General features: G+C 46.1%; 1 protein-coding gene across 1 annotated transcript in view; it reads right to left on the minus strand.

The window, feature by feature from the left end:
- Nucleotides 1-20028, minus strand: part of LOC141112672 (calcium-transporting ATPase type 2C member 2-like) — a gene marked incomplete at its 3' end in the record, with an annotated part of 112595 nt that overhangs the window by 17612 nt on the left and 74955 nt on the right. Inside the window, 9 exon segments of the mRNA XM_073605666.1 lie at nucleotides 8434-8523; nucleotides 8844-8945; nucleotides 10389-10486; nucleotides 10822-10946; nucleotides 12417-12483; nucleotides 14626-14701; nucleotides 17549-17590; nucleotides 17593-17619; nucleotides 18090-18239. Coding sequence (XP_073461767.1) covers nucleotides 8434-8523; nucleotides 8844-8945; nucleotides 10389-10486; nucleotides 10822-10946; nucleotides 12417-12483; nucleotides 14626-14701; nucleotides 17549-17590; nucleotides 17593-17619; nucleotides 18090-18239 — 777 coding nt within the window.

Here is a 20028-nt window from a genome sequence, read left to right on the forward strand (position 1 = left end):
TGATTTCTCCCTAAGTTGGGCCTTGTTGCACTTTTTCTCTTTTACCACTAGGTGGCCGGGTACTTGGTGGTACTAGATATAAGAAGGGTAATACAAGGTCAGGTTATGGGTATGTGGGGTATCTCAGGCAATGGGCAGGGGTTTTCTTGAACCCCTTGGCCTGCTGGGAGAACCTATATATTTGGGAGGAGTCAGGTGATTACGTTATGTGCCACCTGGACGTGTGTCATTTTGCCCGTGCTGCTAGGCTGGAGTTTGGGCCTATCCCGGGCTGATGGGCTGTCTGAGGACCTATCCAGAAGCAAGAGAGCAGTGCAGGGTTGGGATTGCGGCTTGCAGCCCAACCAAAAGTGACGGTTCTGCTGGTCGGAGAACTTGTCGTGGTCGGAGGTAGAGGGGAAGCTGTCGGTAGAAAGGGACCATCCACCTTATTACCAGGGACCACAGAGAGTAACTGAAGCAAGTACCGGAGCAGAATTCCCACCAACCGGGGACGGTGAAGAATCTGGAAACTTCAGTGGGAATCAATCCAGGGACCCAGCCAATGGAGGCGACGCTTGAAGAGCAACCTTGTGTGTCAAGCCAGGGACCGAGCCGGCCAGTGGGGTGAAGCTTGAGAGGTATCTTGGATGCCAAGCTAGGGACCCAGCAGAGAGGCGGGGGTGACGCTTGAGGAAGATACCACCATGAAGATTGACGGAGCTCAAGGGATTCAGTGGCAGAGAATCAGTGGGTCTAGTGAGAGAGACTGGGAGCTCAGCGTATGGAAGAACTACAAGGAGAAGTTGTAGTGAAGCTGAAAGAACTGTTACACTTTGTGGTAGGAACTGTTAAAGACTGTTACCATAGGAGACAGCATTCCTACACATGCAGATGTGGTTTCTTGCTGGAGGTCTTTCCCTGCACAGCTGTCCTATTGAAGTCTTGGAGTCTGCCAGTTGAGTTTGCAACTACCTAAGGGTGTCCTGGCCCTTACTCAAAAATACAAAAAGTACTGTTAAGAGAAATAAAACCTCTTTTATATCCAAGAAGTGTCTGGCGCCCAATGACTTTCACCATATTTGCACCCACTATGCCTCACAACCCACCACATACAGAAGGATGTCAGCTATCTTTGGTCTTGAAAGTCCTCATTAGACTGGAGGAGGCCAGAGACCTGGCTACATTATTATTATACATTTATATAACTCTGACCTCCCTCAATCCCTGCTCCTAGCACAAATCCTCACCCCTCAAATTTTCTCTCCTAGCACAAATGTCCACCAATCATCCCTCCTAGCACAAATGCCGCCCCCCCCCCCCCCCCTACCATATCACCTCTTTTAGCACAAACCCTCCAAATCCCCCCTTCCCCCATCCTCCCTCCCAACACAAATCCACCCAAATCACCATTCGTAGAGAACCCCCCTAACTTCCCCTCCTAGAACAATTATCCCCTGCCACCCTCCAAATTCACCCTTCCAACACAATTCCCTCCCTCCTATCAGCTCATGGTTCCCCTACCTCACATGATACCACAGTGCTCAGGGAAGCCGCCCCTTCTGCCCACCCCCTGTCCTGGCCCTGCAAATAGCTCTGACATATACTGTAGTGCTGTACAGAGAACACTGAGTCAATCACATCAGTCTCTTCACCAGAGGAGCTTACACTCTAACGTCCCCCCCACAGTCACACACTAGAATTCAGTGGCGGCTGGTGCTCAAAATTGTTTTGGGGGGGCGCAAACAAACTGAAAAATTCTGAAAAAAACCTCATCAATTGCAGCCTCACTGTGCCCATCAAACGGAGCCACTCTGCCCATAAAATGCTGCCAGTGTGCCCATCGAATGCCGTCACTGCGACCCCCCCCCCCCCCCGCTCGCCGTCTGCCGCTGGCACTTACCCTGTCTCGGTGGGGCAGCGGGTGACGGCGACGAGCGGGGGCCTCCATGCGCCTCCTGCCGTCCTCTCCTCCTGATAGGCGTCCCATAGCGTCGCCTGTTGTTTCAGCCAATCAGGTGACGGGTAACAGACTCAAGCACCTGATTGGTGGAGAGGCGGTTCAGTGTTAGGAAAGCAAATATTCGCTCGCAGTTCACCTATTTTGAAGCCTATTAGAGCCTATGGCTCTAATCATGTGCTTCAAAAATACCCCACGTCACTGTAATTCGGGTGCCTGAAAAGGGGCCAGGTGTCCGAATAGGGGGTGGCAGCGGCATGACTATCTATTGGTCATAGAAGGGGTGGCTGGAGAGAGGGGGCGGCGCCTGTGCGCCCTTATGAAATCACCACCACTGCTAGAATTATTATGTATTTTTATAGCTGTGACATATACCATAATGCTGTATAAAAAAGATATACATTTTTTAGTGGAGGAGTTCTCTACCACTCACAGAATGACCCCCATATATCTATGTGCACAGTCTAAGGGCTCATTTACACTTGCTTCGGCTTCACACATTAACGGCTAGTTTACACTTGCCTCAAAACAAGGCTTCGGACAGTCACTGTCAAGCTCCTGTCACTAAATAAAATGGTTAGCTTACAGCCCTGTCTACACCCGCTTTTGCCTTGCTTTGGCTTCGCTTCAAAAATGATACCCCACGTAGCTTTTGTGGTGCTTCAAAACGTCTTCAAAATCTCCATAGAAGTCTATGGCAAAGCCTCGTCGAAGCTCCACCAAAGCCTCGTCGAAGCTCCACCAAAGCCTCGTCGAAGCTCCACCAAAGCCTCGTCGAAGCTCCACCAAAGCCTCGTCGAAGCTCCACCAAAGCCTCGTCGAAGCTCCACCAAAGCCTCGTCGAAGCTCCACCAAAGCCTCGTCGAAGCTCCACCAAAGCCTCGTCGAAGCTCCACCAAAGCCTCCCCGAAGCCCCACCAAAGCCCCACCAAAGCCTCGCCGAAGCCCCACCAAAGCCTCGCCGAAGCACCAAGCAAAAGCAAGGTATAAACAGGACTGTAAGCTAACCATTTTATTTAGTGACAGGAGCTTTGACTGGCGTTCAGAGAGCTTTAACAAAGCCTGTCCGAAGCCAATGTTTTGTAGCCAGTGTAAACTAGCCCTAGGTGTTTTAATTCCAGCTCAGACAGGAGCTCCGCCCCCAGCAGGGCGAGTTCATCCCAAGGACACACTGGGCACAAACTAGTTCTGAAGATCCATCATGTATTGACGTCCGGTTCTCAGAAGGAATGACGGCTGTTTACACAGCGCTGAGACTCTTTGATTATTTACACACATTAACCACAGCAGGGCAAAGTGTAGGATCACAGCGCATGCCGCCAAACCGACGTCACCGGTAAAACAATGGAGCAGGCAAAACAATGCAGAGTCCCCTTGTGAAAGGTAACAAAACAGGTTTCTTATTTTCAAAGTTCCTGGGGAGTGATGGAGAAAGTTTGCTGACGGGTGATGATTACCTCCATTGTGTGTGAAGCGCGTCAAATCATTCATTACGGGGCACCGGGTACAACACCAACGGGCATCAGAAACCAGACAAGCATATTATGCGATGCTACACCTGAAAAATACTTTTTATGGAACAGTTGAGGGCACAGAGGGCAAGGTGACCCCACAGTCTTCTCTACATTAAATGGACACAGCCATAGAAACCATAAACAGATACACTATATTACCAAAAGTATTGGGACGCCTGCCTTTACACGCACATGAACTATAATGGCATCCCAGTCTTAGTCTGTAGGGTTCAATATTGAGTTGGCCCACCCTTTGCAGCTATAACAGCTTCAACTCTTCTGGGAAGGCTGTCCACAAGGTTTAGGAGTGTGTCTATGGGAATGTTTGACCATTCTTCCAGAAGAGCATTTGTGAGGTCAGATACTGATGTTGGATGAGAAAGCCTGGCTCACAGTCTCCACTCTAATTCATCCCAAAGGTGTTGAGGTCAGAACTCTGTGCAGGCCAGTCAATTTCATCTACCCCAAACTCGCTCATCTATGTCTTTATAGACTTTGCTTTGTGCACTGGTGCGCAGTCATGTTGGAACAGGAAGGGGACATCCCCAAACTGTTCCCACAAAGCTGGGAGCATGAAATTGTCCAAAATGTCTTGGTAGGCTGATGGGGCCAAGCCCAACCCCTGAAAAAACAACCCCACACCATAATCCCCCCCCCCACAAAATGATTTGGACCAGTGCACAAAGCAAGCTCCATAAAGACATGGATGAGCGAGTTTGGGGTGGAAGATCTTGACTGGCCTGCACCTCAACCCGATAGAACACCTTTGGGATGAATTAAAGCGGAGACTGAGAGCCAGGCCTTCTCATCCAACATCAGTGCCTGACCTCACAAATGCGCTTCTGGAAGAATGGTCAAACATTCCCATAGACACACTCCTAAACCTTGTGGACAGCCTTCCCAGAAGAGTTGAAGCTGTTATAGCTGCAAAGGGTGGGCCAACTCAATATTGAACCCTACGGACTGAGACTGGGATGCCATTAAGTTAGTAGAGGAAAGGAAAATGGACAGCCGCACTCCAATTTAACACCTTTATTGATATGATGTGGATAATACACCAACAGAGGCACAGGTACAGATGTAGATAGTTGACGCCTTTTACATCATTAGTGGTGCTTAAAGTGGAGTTCCACCCAAAAATGGAACTTCCACTTTAAGGGAGGTGACCCCCTGGACATGCCACATTTGGCATGTCATTTTTTTGGGGGGAGGAGCCGGTACCCTGTTTTCAGAGGGCAGTACAGTGGTGTAGTGGGTAGCACTTTCACCTCGCAGCAATAGGGTCGCTGGTTCAAATCCCGACCACGACACCATCTGCCTGGAGTTTGCATGTTCTCTCTGTGACTGTGTGGGTTTCCTCCGGGTACTCCGGTTTCCTCCCACACTCCAAAGACATGCTGGTAGGTTAATTGGATCCTGTCGAAAAATTGGCCAAATATGTGTATGTTGTATGTGTTTGTAAGCGTGTCAGGACCCCATGGGGCAAAGGACCGCGCTATACCGCAGATGGACACTGGCGGCAAAAAGCACCTGAGGCGATTCAGTTCGCATAGGTAGCGCTATACAAGTCACTCATTCATTCATTTAGAGGGTCCCAGCTCCCACTTCCTCCCTGCACACCGCGGCACCGGAAGGGAGATCACCTCTCCCCCATCCCTGTCGGCAATCATCTGGGACACGTCACAGGTCCCAGATGATTGCCTGGCCAATCACGGAGCGCAGCTCACGCATGCACAGTGGGTGTCGGCTGTGAAGCCACAGCCGGGCGCCCACAGTTACAATGCCGGCGCTGCAGAGAGGAGGGGAGAGACGAGCGGGGCTTCTTTCCCCCCGCATCGCTGGACCCTGGGACAGGTAAGTGTCCGATTATTAAAAGTCAGCAGCTGCAGTATTTGTATTTTTTTTTAGCAGCTTTAATCATAGCTCTTTGGGATGCCATTAAAGCTCATGTGCGTGTAAATGCAAGTGTCCCAATACTTTTGACAATATAGTGTACTTCTACTGTGTTGTATATGGACTGTGGATTGTACCAGCACTCACTGCGCTGAACTTCTCTTCGCTTGTTTCTATAGTACCGCTGTCCGCCATTGCACTGGTCAAACTACAAGCTGCAGGAGGTACAGCTGCAAGCCCTCCACTGTACATCTTACTGCTTTTTGAACAGCAATTCCTGATGCCACAATTCCCAATGACAAATAGGATATCAAAAAATATAAATGATCAAACCGCCACACCGCGCTTTCCTTGCATCCTTTTTATGCATTTTTATTCATACACCCCCCCATTGAAGTCTATAGGGCCAGAAACACACCTAGGCTGCTATCACACTTAATGTTTTGTGAACACAATTAAAACCACACATTTACAAAACCCCTGTTGTGCTTGCGTTGCCATTTATTGGTAACGGCACCTCAAACAGCAAAAAAAAGACATGAATTTATGGCATGAAAAAAAAAAAAAAAAAAATACGAGTCCAACGCAACGATGTTTAAAAAGGTACAGGAGTTACTTTGCCACGTTAGTTGCACATACATAGGGCTTCCACTGAAATCAATACGTTGCCCTGTGCTTGTGGTGCAAAAACACACAAATGTGCAAATATTTTGAACACATTTACAAAACGCAAAATGTGAATGCAGCTTAAATGTCTTACCAGAACAAGTGCCTGAACCTTTTCCCAAGTCACACAGAAGTGCCTTACATAGATGTGAATGGGCCCTATAGACAAGAGTGGGATTTCTCTTGTCGTGTATCATGGCGGACTGGACTGGGCAATTGCCCCCCCCCCGGGATACTTTGATGCCCTGTAAAAAGGCTGCACCGTTTCCGCCACAGACATGCCTATAGGCTTCCTGGTGAAGAGGAGTAAAAAGTCCCCGCTGGTTCCCTATCGAGTGCGGGATGAGGACGAGGATAAAGCGCAGTCCGCCCATCCCCCCCTTCCCCCTGCATTGATGGTGTAATGCTGTGTCTGAGCAGAGGCCAGCTCCATGCCCCACCGGAGGCTCTCCTTCCTCCTTCCCAGGCCAGCCCCAACCAAGCAGCCCCAGCTGCCGAGACAAGCCCATTCGGCGCCCAGGGCCAAACTGCGCCCCCCCCCCCCCGTTCATTGGGAACCTACATTTAGCAGTCACTTGCTTGTCAAAATCACTGCCTCTGTCACTACTCCTGTCTGCCTTGCAAAAGAAGGCGCCCCCATCCCTACAGAAAACCATGGTGCCCAGGGCAGCCGCCCCTCCTGCCCACTCCTTGTCCCAGCCCTGCCTGTCAGCCAGATCAGGAACCCGGAGTCAGAACAGCAGGTGCTGACCAGCCTGACCCACCCCAGCCTAGTACCAGCCGGGGGGGGGCAAACAAATCACCCCCCCCCCCAGGCGGCAAGCAGACTAAAAGACCCCCCCCCCCCCCAGTGGGTGGTACTCACATGGTCAGGCTCTTGGCAGCGATGCCGAGCCAAGGTCATCCTTCCCGCCCCCGGTACCGGCCAATACAACCGCTTCTCCTCTCGCCCAATTGTGCTCCTCCCGCTTCCTGGATTGGCTTGGAGGAGAAGCAGGAAGACATGGGCGGATATTAATGCTCTTGCTCTGTCGCACAAGTGGGTGGGCTCCAGGCGCAGTGCTCTGCGCCCCGAGCCCACCCTTTTTTGAAGCCAATTAGAGCCTCAGGGTCTAATCACGTGCTTAAAGAACATTGGAGTTCATGCGCCCGGCATGTAGATAAGGGGGGCAATGTCCCTGCGCCCCATATAGAGCGGCCGCCACTGCCGCCCAGTGAGCAGAGTACCAGGAGCGAAGCTTCAGCCTGGGATGGGGTCGGCAGGAGGCAGAGAAGGAGGAGAGCAGGAATGGGGCCCAGTTGCTGCCCCACTGGGTTGTACTTGTCCCCTGGGCCAAAAGTTGCCAGTCAGCCTCTGTCGTGTACTGGTCCAAAAGTGCGACAAATCACAGGTGTGAACACAGAATCCTTGGCTTTAATATGCAGATCTGTCACTGGACAGAGCCATCCTCCAATCACAGCTTGTCAATGAAGAGCAGGTGGCTGAATGCTATTTGAACTATGAAGAGTCTTGTGACTCATCTCTGGCTCTCCCTTGTTCTGGATTTACCCAGCTCTATCCAGAGGCTCAATACAGAAGAACAGGCACGTTTTAAATACTCTGCTAATAATATTTGCCCCCCCCCCATAACCCTGCCACTGCAAACAGATGCCCTTTAACTGGGTAAATCAAGTCTGGGGGCAGAACGCCTCATTTTCCCAGAGTCAGCCAATCATCCATTTCATGAGTGACATTATTAGACAAAGTGGAAAAAGATACAGAACTTCATCCATTTCAACCTATAGAAACATTTCATTCAAAGTGAAACATTGTTAGAAGTGGAAAAAAAAATTGTATATTTGTATATCGTGAGCGTTTGTATATTTTCAGGAATTCAGAGTGAAAAGTGAAGGGTGGGGTGGGGTTTTTTTTTTAATGAGAAGAACCAGCTTTTCCCAGGCTGAGCTGTTTATTTATGTCTAAATTCTTTACATATCTACCTGCGAACGCACAGACCTTCTCCCCCACCCTGCACAACCAGTGCCCGCCATTCTGAGCGCAACCAGAGCAAAGCGATTCCAGGGAGAGAGGTCACCAGCTGCGTCTAATAATTAAGCGTTCTTTGTAAATCACAATCTTCATAGATTTTAGCAATGTTGTTTGAAGAGTGTCACCAACTTCTGTTCTGTAGATACTGTGCTCATCCCAGTAATTCTGCTGAATTCTAAGTGGCTTTGGACATGTAATATCTAATCCAATCAGAAAACACCTAGTGCAGTGAACCTAAGGATATAGCCAGGGATGTCACTCACACTCTATGCACCAGCCAGTTTAACTTTGGATGTCTGCACAGACTTATGGGAAAGGCAGTAGGCCAATTACAAGAGCGGGGGGACAGCAGCTACAGTATAATAGGACAAAGACAGCTATTGTACAAGTACCTTCATTGCCAAGACAAGCAGGGCGCCCTCTGTTGGCTGTCCCATCAAGGTGCCATTTCGAATGATGGCGTTGTTGGCGACACATCCAGCCTGTTATTGAGAATAAGACAATAAATACCTTGGAATACAGACTTTGTCTGATGCAGGCAATACAGTCAACATCACCAGGGGAAACACCACAGAAAACCAGCATTGAAATCCTCCAATTGCATAAAAGGCTCTTTAGCTCCTCCCACATCAAACTGCTAGCCTCAGGGGCGAAATCTCAATATACATACACTTTATTGCTTTTCACACCAAACGGGTATCAACTTGCTTATCTTAATATTATGTAAATATTACCCAAACTGTGGTATATTTGGACATTTCATGGTGCGAAGATACTACGTGTTGCACAGATTAGGCCTTACCTCTACTAATTTTCCTACGGATATGTTGGAGAAGTCCCGCAACTCTTCATTGTTGGGCAGCAAGTTCACAGTTCCCTTTTCGTCATAACCAATGCCAGTGACCTGAGCAGACAACAGAAGAGATTCGACCACCAATGAAAGATGAGCCATGGAACATGGAAAATCTACAAATACAGTACAAACTTCTCAGCCATAAATGAGTCCAAGCCATCAACCATTGTAGACTAAAGGAGGCTTCCAGGATACAGCTAGCATTCTGTACTATGAGATGACCCAAGAGGAAGCCAGCTGCACCTTGTATATTTCCCCCAATAAATTTACCATAAATTTATCATGAAGAGAAAATGTCTATTGCACAGAAAAGTAAAATAAATATGATGAAGCCGACTAAGATTAATGAGAAGGAGCTCATAATTATCATAATGTCCTCTAATCATTGGAGAGAACTCATCCCCCTCATCTATTCCTACATGACTTAGCTGAAAGTGTGTGGACATTTGACCATTACATATACAGTATATGAGCTTGTTGGACATTCTATTCCACAATCATGGTCATTAATATGTAGTTGACCCCACCCCCTTCCCATGGCCATTTATAAATAGCTGCCCCCCCCCCCCCCCCATGGCCATTTATAAATAGCTGCGCCCCCCCCCCCCATGGCCATTTATAAACAGTTCCCCCCCCCCCTCCCTCCATGGCCATTTATAAAGAGTTGGCTCCCCCTTGGCCATCTATAAAGAGTTGGCTCCCCCATGGCCATTTATAAAGAGTTGGCTCCCCCATGGCCATTTATAAAGAGTTGGCTCTCCCATGGCCATTTATAAAGAGTTGGCTCCCCCATGGCCATTCATTTGGAGGTGGGCCCACATAATCATATATATGGAGTTGGCTCCCCCTTGGCCATGTATATAGAGTTGAACCCCACAATGGCCATTAGCATGAAATTCCCACCCACTGATTGCCCATTAATATGGAGTTACACCCCCCCCCCCCTTGTAGCTACAACATCTTCCACAAATCTTGGAAGCCTTTCCACAAGATTTTAAATATTGTATGTGAGAATTAGTGTCTATTTGTGAGGTCAGGATATTGCATGAGAGGACCGGACTCACAATCGGTCTTCCATCGCAAAGGTGTTCAGTAGGGTTGAGTTCTCGGCTTTGTGCAGGATACTCTAGTTCCTCCTCACAAGACTGGCCAAACTATGTCTCTATGGAGCTGGCATTGTACACAGGGACACAGTCATGCTGGAACAAAAAAAAGGGTCTTCTCCAAATTGTTACCACTAGGTTGGAAGAGCACAATTGTCTAAAATGTCTTTGTATTATGTAGTATCACCAGGACCCTTTACTTGAAACACCTGAACTCAATTATTGGGAGGGGGGTTCACATACTCTGGTCTTATAGTTCATGTTCCATAGTGCTGTGAAAGAAAACAGGAATGCCAACTACACACCAACCAGAACACAATCTGGACGAGCCTCTGGCTGCGAGTTGGGGGCAAATATGTACCTGAAGAAGAAAAAAAAAAAGACAGCTCACCTCTGCGTGTAAGCCATCGGATGTGACTAGTTTGGTGGCAGTCATCTCGTTGGCGGTCAGTGTTCCAGTCTTATCTGAGCAGATGACATTACAGCAACCTGAAAGAAGATAGAGGTGTGTGATGTGTTTGAAATATACATTGAATCAATCAGAGCAGAAACTGTCAGGTGTGCGCACCAATCAGTCAGTTTGCTGACAAAAACGGTGTGCCCCAGAGGTACTCTATCCTCATCAGCAGTAACAGGGAAAGGTTTGCTGGTATTTCTAGAAACTTATTTTCAGATATCTACACAAACTCAAAGAATTATTTCTGCTTTATATCCATGAAGGGTATACAGTAGTTGGGCCCTCTGGACATCCACTGGGCACTAGGCTCTTGCCTACGTTCCTTGTGGATGATCCAGTTCTGGCTCTGACGGGTCTTATAGATTACCTAGAGTCTCCACAATCGGCAGCTTCTTCACAATGACTCTCTTTTTGGCCATCCTCATCACACCAAGTGCCAGCGTTACGGTGACAACAATGGGCAGACCTTCAGGAATGGCAGCCACTGCCAAACTACAAGGGGAGAACAAAAAAACAATAACCAACCAGTGCAAGAAAACCCCAAGGACAATCCTTATGTGACCCTACTATGTCTTCTGATTCACAGGCACCAAGTGCTGAAATATGGGAGGGCAGAGATGGGTTTACGTCCCTCCATGCCCAGGAAGAACTGGAATTACTATGGCTTCAGTGGTGCACTGGGCGTTAGGGGAGTATGGTAAACACCCTTAACCTTGGTCTGCCTCCTACACAGCCTGATGGTAGTTAATTAACAAATTTAGAGTACAGACAGGGATAAATTTGCTTTGGTAGGAAGGATGAAAGCTGTTACAAAAGGCAGACTGATGAAGAGGTCCTACATGGACATCATAGTACCCCTCCTACACAGATGCCACAGTAATCTCCCTACATGGACACTATAGTAGTCTGTGTAGGGGGGCTACTGGGGCATCTATACAGGTGGACACAATAGTAGCCCCCCTCCATGGATACCATAGTAGCCCTCCTACACAAATGCCACAGTAAACTTCTCACCTGGACACCCTAATAGTCCACCTACATGGATGCCCCAGTAGCCCCCCTACATGGGCACCATAGTAGCCCCTCTACATGGACATCACAGTAGCCCCCCTACACATTTGCCACAGTAATTTCCTTACCTGGACATCATAGTAGTCCACCTACATGGATATCTTGGTAGCCCCCCCTCACAAACACCATAGTAGCCCCCCTACACGGACACCATAGTAGCCCCCCTACACGGACACCACAGTAATCTCCTTACCTGGACACCATAGCAGTCCACCTACATGGACACCATAGTAGCCCCCCTACATGGACACCATAGTAGCCTTCCTACACAGATACCACAGTAATCTCCTTACCTGGACACCATAGCAGTCCACCTACATGGATGCCAGGGTGGCCCCCCTACACAGACACCATAGTAGCCCCCCCTACACGGACACCATAATAGCCCCCTTACATAGACAACATATTAGTCTCTCTAACCGGACACCACAGTAGTCTCCCCCTACATCAAATAAGATATGACGGGCCGGTAATGAATTGTGAGACCCAGCATCTAAAAGAGGCCCATTCAGCCAGACACCCGCCAAGAGGCCAGCTGTCTCTCCACAATGAAATAGCTCTGAAATGAGACATTAATAGTTACACAACTGAATGACGAAAAATATATTTCCAGAGTGACAGATCCATTCATCTCTGGCATTTCTTTCACTAAAATTATTCAGCTTGTCACTTTGTTGTCATGCAATTGCCTTTTATGTATTGTTTCGACAAGTATGTATGTCGGAGTTCAGTAACACAATTGCTGGGAACGCCTTGTTCCCCATCCCAGGAGCGCCCGGCTGTGTAACAGAGGCTTTGGGGTGTGTCATGTGACCTAAAGGGCAGCGGGGTAAGTCATGTGACAGGCAGCAATGTACATTAAGTACTCAGATCCTGCTGGGAACAACTTACCTGACACCAATGGTGAACATACTAAGGAGAGGCTTTCCCTGCAGCCAACCAATCAGCATGATCAATCCTGAAAAAGAGAAATGGTTACAGTGCTAAGAGGACACCCTGACGCTGGATACAGCCGATTAAAGGGCAATTCCAGACAACCAATTAAAAGCACAGCTGCGACCTCTATATAGGATTTTTTTTTTAAGTTGGTACATATGTAAAAGTAGAACATTCCCCCCACTGTGATATACTGCTGCCTAGGAAACAAGAGGATGACAACACAAATTAGAACCAGCAATCTCACAGACTTAATGCATTGGCCTGCTTTCTGACTATTCTTGAACATCTGCACATAGGTGGCTTAATCCTGAGATTTCCCTTCCTGTAATGCAGCCCAAGTGTCTCACCCCCACTGATTAGCGATAGAGCAGGTAATCCCCCTCCCCTTCAAGCATGATTTCATATTTCAGCTGGTATGTGGCATCCTGATTTCAGGTGCTTACACTTGGTTTTAAAGGATAACTTACAACAACAGGTATCAATTATAAACTTCAAAACTCCAAAAAAAGGTTCCGACTTTATATAAAATTTAGACACATCAAACCAGAGAAGACAAGACACTGGAACACGACTGCCCAGATCTGCTCTGAACAGCCACAAAGTAATAGACATGTATATTTTTCTTCAGCATGTTAATAGGAAGATATGTCTAAAATGAGAAAAAAAATAGTGCCAGACAATCACATCAAATGTTAAGACAAGCAGCATCCAGCGTGTTTCGGAGGCCGAAGTACCCCCCTTCATCAGTGCTTTGGCTTTTATAGCAGAAATCCTATATGGACTTTAGTACACATTCCTAGAAGGTGATCAGTATGTTAAGTACAGTGCCATTGTTCCTTTGTTTATGCTTGTCTTCTTATGGAGATCCTCCACTAGGAGAATGTACTATAGTCCACATAGAAATTCTGCCATAAAATTCCAATGCCCTTGTAGGCAGGTTGCCTTCGGTATGTTAGTTAGGAAGTTGGCTGGCCCAGGCTGGGGAAGGGGCTAACGTTTTTCACCTCAGTTCCTGGGCTTTTTGGGCCCTGCCTATCCACCTAGTGATATAAATATAGGGGGAAAGCCTGCTCTCGGAGATGCCGCGACATGAAAACACAAAGGGGGACCGCCGCACCCAGCAGTCCATCAGAAGAACAGCCAAGCCTTGGGGAATGCCAAAATTGGACTTGTTGAGGTACGCCTGGGCAGCTCTGCTTAGACAGACAAGGTTATGTTGCACTGGAATGTGTTTTTTGAACTTTGCCTAACGTAAGTTAAGTTGTATTAACTGTTCCATGCCTGGTCGAAGTCATTTAAAAGGGTGCATGGTGGTTTCTGGTGTATGAAGGAACAGGGTCTCAGTAAAGTACATGTGGGGTATGAAACAAAGCCACTACAAGTGTACTACAGGTTTACCCGGAGGAGGAATGCAGTCGCTATGGATAATCAGAACTAGTGCAAGGTATATTGCATCCGATCATGAAGTATGCTACCCGGCACGGTGAAGGGTCCGCCGGTAGCGAGGGGCTCGTGATCTGGCTCTTTCCCCAGCGGTCGGTATCCTGAAGGTATCAGGACCAAACCCGTATTATGGAACCCATAGGTTGGCCGCATGGTACGGAAGAGTGGAAGGGGTTAAATAAGAGAGAGTAGAGTGGGCATAAGCTCAGCAATGTACCTCCTAAATACAACATACATCAAGTTAAGGTGTGAAGTGACACGGGACAAGATGCTCCACAGAGGAACTGTACATTTATTACTACACACAGTGTATAGCACATCTCTAAGCTGGGGCACCACAATAATGATTGATTCTCACATGAGAAGCACGACTTTTTTGCTTTTTGATTCTCACATGAACACAGTCCTGAGCACGGATGAGTGCGCTCACATGCAAAAGGTACCCCCACATCAAGAGCGAGTGGCCCCGCCCACACCCTGATGAAGGTTGATACTTTGCACCCCTAAAACGAATTAGCTACTGCTTGTCTTAACATTTGATCTTCTTTCTCATTTGGATATTTATTATTAGCCAACAATCGCACTGCAAACATTAAGGGTGACCCCGAGATCAGGGAATTCTACTCCATCGCTAGTGCCCCCCAGAGACTTGTCTGGACAGCCACACACAGCACAGAGAGACTGTATGAAGATCAAGGTCATGTGATCGGTTTCTCACCTATAATCCCAAAGGAGAAAAGAGAGAGTTGCTTCCCCAGCTTGTCCATACTCTTCTGTAGAGGGGTCTTTGGGGTCTGAAATGGAAGAGGAAACCTGAGGAATTCATTAGGAGATCACATGGTCACACCAATGGCTACTATAGTGGGAGTCCATCATCATAGGAGAACAGAGTGACTAACAGGTCGTCAGTCTGTGCGGATTGGTGGAATGTATACAAAGGGAGAGGTGACAGATTCTCCGCTCATTCTCTGCCATAATTATTTCACTTGAAGAGGAAGTTATTAAAAACAAGATAAAGATTTTAGATGGACTACGCTCCTTGTACGCGCCGTCCTCTCAGTATGGAAATAATTAACTGTCCCTCACACACCATAATAGGAACATATATACAATGAGGGGGTGCTATTCAATAGGGGGCATTCCCAACTGAGAACAAGCGCCCCTAGGTTATAAATCACAGTGGAACTGGTAAATATAATAAAGATATACAATGTATATACACATCATATGAGATATTCCTATAATGTTCTCTCTGAGAAAGGGGTAACGGTGCACCCCAAAACTCTGGTTTTAGGAGTGAGTTTCCTGACTGCTATGCCATTATTATTATACAGGACTCCATTAGCGCCAACAGTTTGCCCAGTGCTTTACAACATAAGGGGGGACAGTACAGTTTCAATAGAAGAATCCCATTAGAAGAAATAATTGTATCTTTCCTCAGTGTACATGATAAAGGATCCATCCGTACATTAGAACGGTCATATGGTGTATCTATTCAATGGTGTATATACATTGTATGTCTTTATTATGTATAAATCAATGTCCAGGTTAACACTAATGAGATGCAATTTTGCTCTGATTTCCAGTCTGATTTTGTAGTGCAACTGCAGTGCGACTTGGTGCATTTTTAAGCGTTTACTACTGTGACTCATTAGAGCCGGTTCACACGGGGGCGACTTGTCAGGCGACCTAGCCGCCTGACAAGTCGCCTCCCGTTCTGTACAATGGAACCGTTCTAATCGGAGCGACGCAAGTTGCTCCGACTTAGAAGAAAGGTTCCTGTACTACTTTGGGGGCGACTTGCATAGACTTCTATACAGAAGTCGTCTTGCAAGTCGCCGCGGCAGTCGTGTGCAGGTCGCCTCGGTGAGGCGACCTGCAAGTCGTGCCGCTTCTAATGTGAACCGCCGCTTACTGCTGTCAGCAGCAGGGATGAGTCATTGGTTGTTAAGGAGCCAGCACCCACTGGCGTCCTAACAACCATGAAACCATGAGTCATCCTTGCTGTCAGCGGGGGATTACTCGTTAACAACAGAAGGTAAGCAAAAGAGCCTGTATTAAAAACGACATGAGGTTCTCCTTCTCCCAATCCATACCAGACCCTTCAGTCTGATATACATTTTAAGGGGACCCCCCTGTCAAAGCACCTTGTCCCCACAACCCTGGCCCAGTAGTTGTGCAAGGGGTGGCTTATTGGAATCTGGAGGCCCCCTTTAACAAGCGGGCCCCCCCCCCAGATTCAAACCTCCCTTCCCATGTAGATGAGTAGGGGGTACCCTTACTCATTCACGAAAAAAAAAATAAACGCCAAACATAAATAAAAACACAACACAGTTTTTGTCACAATTTTTGTTGAATAAAAAAAGTGCCGAGGCGCACATCTATCACATCATCCAGCAATGTAGGTCAACGTCAATTATGATGAGCGTCGCCCACCGACCTGCATAAAAAAATAAATAAAAAAAAAAACAAACACACCGCCTTTAAACACGACCGCTCCTTTGCTTGCCTCCTGCCGAATGATAGCGCCGCTTTCCCCTTCCCCGCCACCAAGTAAACTAAGGAGAAGGGATTACCCAGTGGACTTATTAAAGAGGGCTTCCAGATTCCGATAAGTCACCCCCTGCACCCCCACAACCACCAGGGCAGGGTTGTGGGGAAGAGGACTTTGTCCTCACCAACATGGGGACTGCCAGGCTGTGTGCTCAGATAAGGGTCTGCTATCGATTTTGGGGGAGGCACTAAGCTGTTTCTTTTTTTTTTAGTGTGGGGATATCCTTAAAATTCAAAGGAGACCGATGGGCCTGGCATGGATTTTGGGAGGACTCCATGAATTTTTTTTGGCATATGGTCTTTCTCAACTACTTGCCGCCCAACTCTTGTTCAGGGATGACTTCATATGTTCCTGGGACATGCGGGCCCCCCACATTCAAACCTCCCTTCCCATGTAGATGAGTAGGGGGTACCCTTACTCATTCACGAATGCTCATGTGATCGGCTGTGTCCAATCAAGGATGTGTCTTTAAATCGGCTCTCCTCGCCTCACACTGGCAGAGTGTAAGGTGAGGAGTACCGATCAGCGGCATCTCCTCACTGGGAAGATGTGAAAAGGTAATCAGGGCACTGATCATCAGTGCCCTGATTACAATGCAGCCCCAGCAGTGGCCATCAGTGCCCCCTACAGTGCTGCATATCACTGCCACCTATCAGTGCCCCCTACAGTGCTCATCAGTTCTGCATATCAGTGCCACCTATCGGTACTGCATATTAGTGCCACTTCATCAGTGCAGCCTATCAGCACACATCAGTGGAGGAGAAAAATTACTTATTTACAAGATTTTCTGACAGAATGTTTTGTATTTTTTTGTTTTTTTGTTAGCAGTGGTGATTAAATACCACCAAAAGAAAGCTCTATTTGTGTGAAGAAAATTATTAAAAATTAATTTGGGTACAGTGTTGCATGACCGCGTAATGTCATTTAAAGTGTGACAAATGGCCTGGGCAGAAAGGGGGTGAAAGTGCCCAGTATTGAAGTGGTTAAAATCCATACTAAACCTGAAAGGGCCTTAATGGCATACAAAGACCCGAATACCATACAAAGTACTATACACATTTTTACCATACATCAGATATATACGGACCTCTTCCGCTTGCATCATCTTGAAAACTTCACCAAACTGTGAGTCTTTTCTCCGACACTGGTGACCAGACCCTGCCGGAGGGAAGAAGAATATCAGGAGAGATGGAAAGTACAGAACCTGGCATGGTTGAGCTATAAGTGGGCAGCAAGTCCCCAAGGGCTTCTTGTATGTACTGGAAACACCAACAATAAGAACTCCCTGCTATAATTCCCAGCTCTGTCCTCCTGGGAGTTGTCATTCTGTAGCTTCCACAAAAACAGAAATATCAGTTCTGGGTGGACTGACTCACTGTTTAAGTGAACCTCTCCTTCGATTAAATAGATTTTCTGGGAAAAATTTATCTATTTCTATGTTGGAAGGGCAGTGCATTGACTTCCACCTTGCAATTCAGTTACTCCTATAGCCGAGGGCTGCGTGAGGTCTGAGCTCTTCATATAAAATGGGCCGATTGTTAGGGGTAGAGCTTCCATAGATAAACATAGAGCTGAACATGTAATTATAGAACCTTAGTTTTATAGTATAGTTTAAAATCCACAATTACCTTTCCTTTGCCGTATCGAACGAGTGTCCCCATGAATACGATGTTGCTCAATGTTGCCAATCCACTGGCTTCATCCACCGACCCATGGATCTTACTGCATGGCTCAGTCTCACCTGTGAAACTGGATTCATCCACCAACATATCCGTCGTCTGAAAAACAAAATACATTTTCACATTTGTACAAGTATCAGGAGCCAGAATAAGATGGTCGCCGACACCAAGAGAAAACAATTTAAATGAGGAAAAAAAAAAAAAAAAAAGAATCCATCACACACACCAAACACAGAAAAATAATTCCAGGTAATACATGACTATTATTACAGGAAATACAGGAAAGCCTTTACAGGAAACACAAGAATATTACAGGAAATACTGGATTATTACAGGAAATATTGGATTACTACTACTGGAAATACATGATTATTTATACAGATAACAGAAAATTATTATTACAGGAATACAGGGTTATTAGTGCAAGAAATAAGATTATTATTACAGAAAGCACAGAAATAGTATTATAACAGATATACAGGAATATTATTACAGGAAATGCAAGATTATTATATTATAGGAAATACAGGAATATTATTACAGGAAATACATTATTATTACAGGAAACGTGAGATTATTATTAAGGAGAAATACAGGATTATCAAGGGAAATATGGATTATGAAAAACACAGGTTTACTACTGCAGGAAATACAGGATTATTATTATTACAAGAAATAAGATTATTATTACAGAAAACACAGAAATAGTATTATCACAGACATACAGGAATATTACAGGAAATACAAGATTATATTAAAAGGAAATACAGGAATATTTTTACTGGAAATACAAGATTATAGGAAATACAGGAATATTATTACAGGAAATACAAGATTATTAAAGGAAATACAGGTATATTTTTTATAGGAAATACATTATTATTATTACAGGAAACATGAGATTATTATTATTAAGGGGAAATACGGGATTATCAAGGAAAATATGGGTAGTATTAATATGAAAAACACAGGATTATTCTTACAGGAATTACAGGATTATGAAGGAAAACCCGGGATTATTATGGGAAATACAAGATTAGATATATTATTACATAAAATACAGGATTATTATTACAGGAAATATGTGAATATTAGAGATATTATACAAGTATAAAAGTTTATACTTTTGTTAAACCAGTGTTCTACATCTGTTTTACAAATTAGCACATAAAGGATTCCAAAGAACTATGGGTTACCCAACAAGCTAGTATGACAGTTGTGGTCTCCTCTCATTAAGTCTCCAATTGAAACCTCAGGCAGAAGTGTAGGAAGAGGGTGGAGTACCTACTCTGGATCCTTATCTGGACCCGGAGTCATTGTTCTAACGCACCTGTGATAATAAATTTAATGTAAACCTGTGTTTATGATAACATCCAGCAAGTCTCACGTATTGAGCTGATAGTTCCATCACCAAGCTCCACCTTAAAGGTAAAGCCTGGTGGTGGGACTATCAGCTCAATGCGTGAGACTTTCTGGATGTTAACATACAGTATGCTTTGTTTTCAATCAATAAATGTGAGTGCCTTGTATGAAGTTGGGTTGGTGAGGTTTGTTCAGACTTCCACCTAGGTACTATACTATTGGAAGCGTTTTTTTGTCTTTTCCATGTCATCTTGGAGTTGCTAGTGATTTATGTGGAGCCATCCTTAAAGCAGAATCGCAGTGTCCTAAAGAGCCAGATTATCAGCATATAAACCATTACGACCCCCTAGCGGGCCATGTTGTAGGTGAGCATGCATTGCACTCAGTGAAGGGGGCACAAGTCATGTAGTGGAGTCACATGACATGGTTCACCATCAGAGACTTTTTAGAGCTGCTATCAGTTAGAAGAGTCTCTTCTATTGTTGTGGACTCTTTTCATCACTTTATATTTATATATATTTTTTTC

This window comes from Aquarana catesbeiana, linkage group LG11 (assembly GCF_042186555.1).
Source record: "Aquarana catesbeiana isolate 2022-GZ linkage group LG11, ASM4218655v1, whole genome shotgun sequence".
Taxonomy (NCBI): Eukaryota; Metazoa; Chordata; class Amphibia; order Anura; family Ranidae; genus Aquarana; species Aquarana catesbeiana.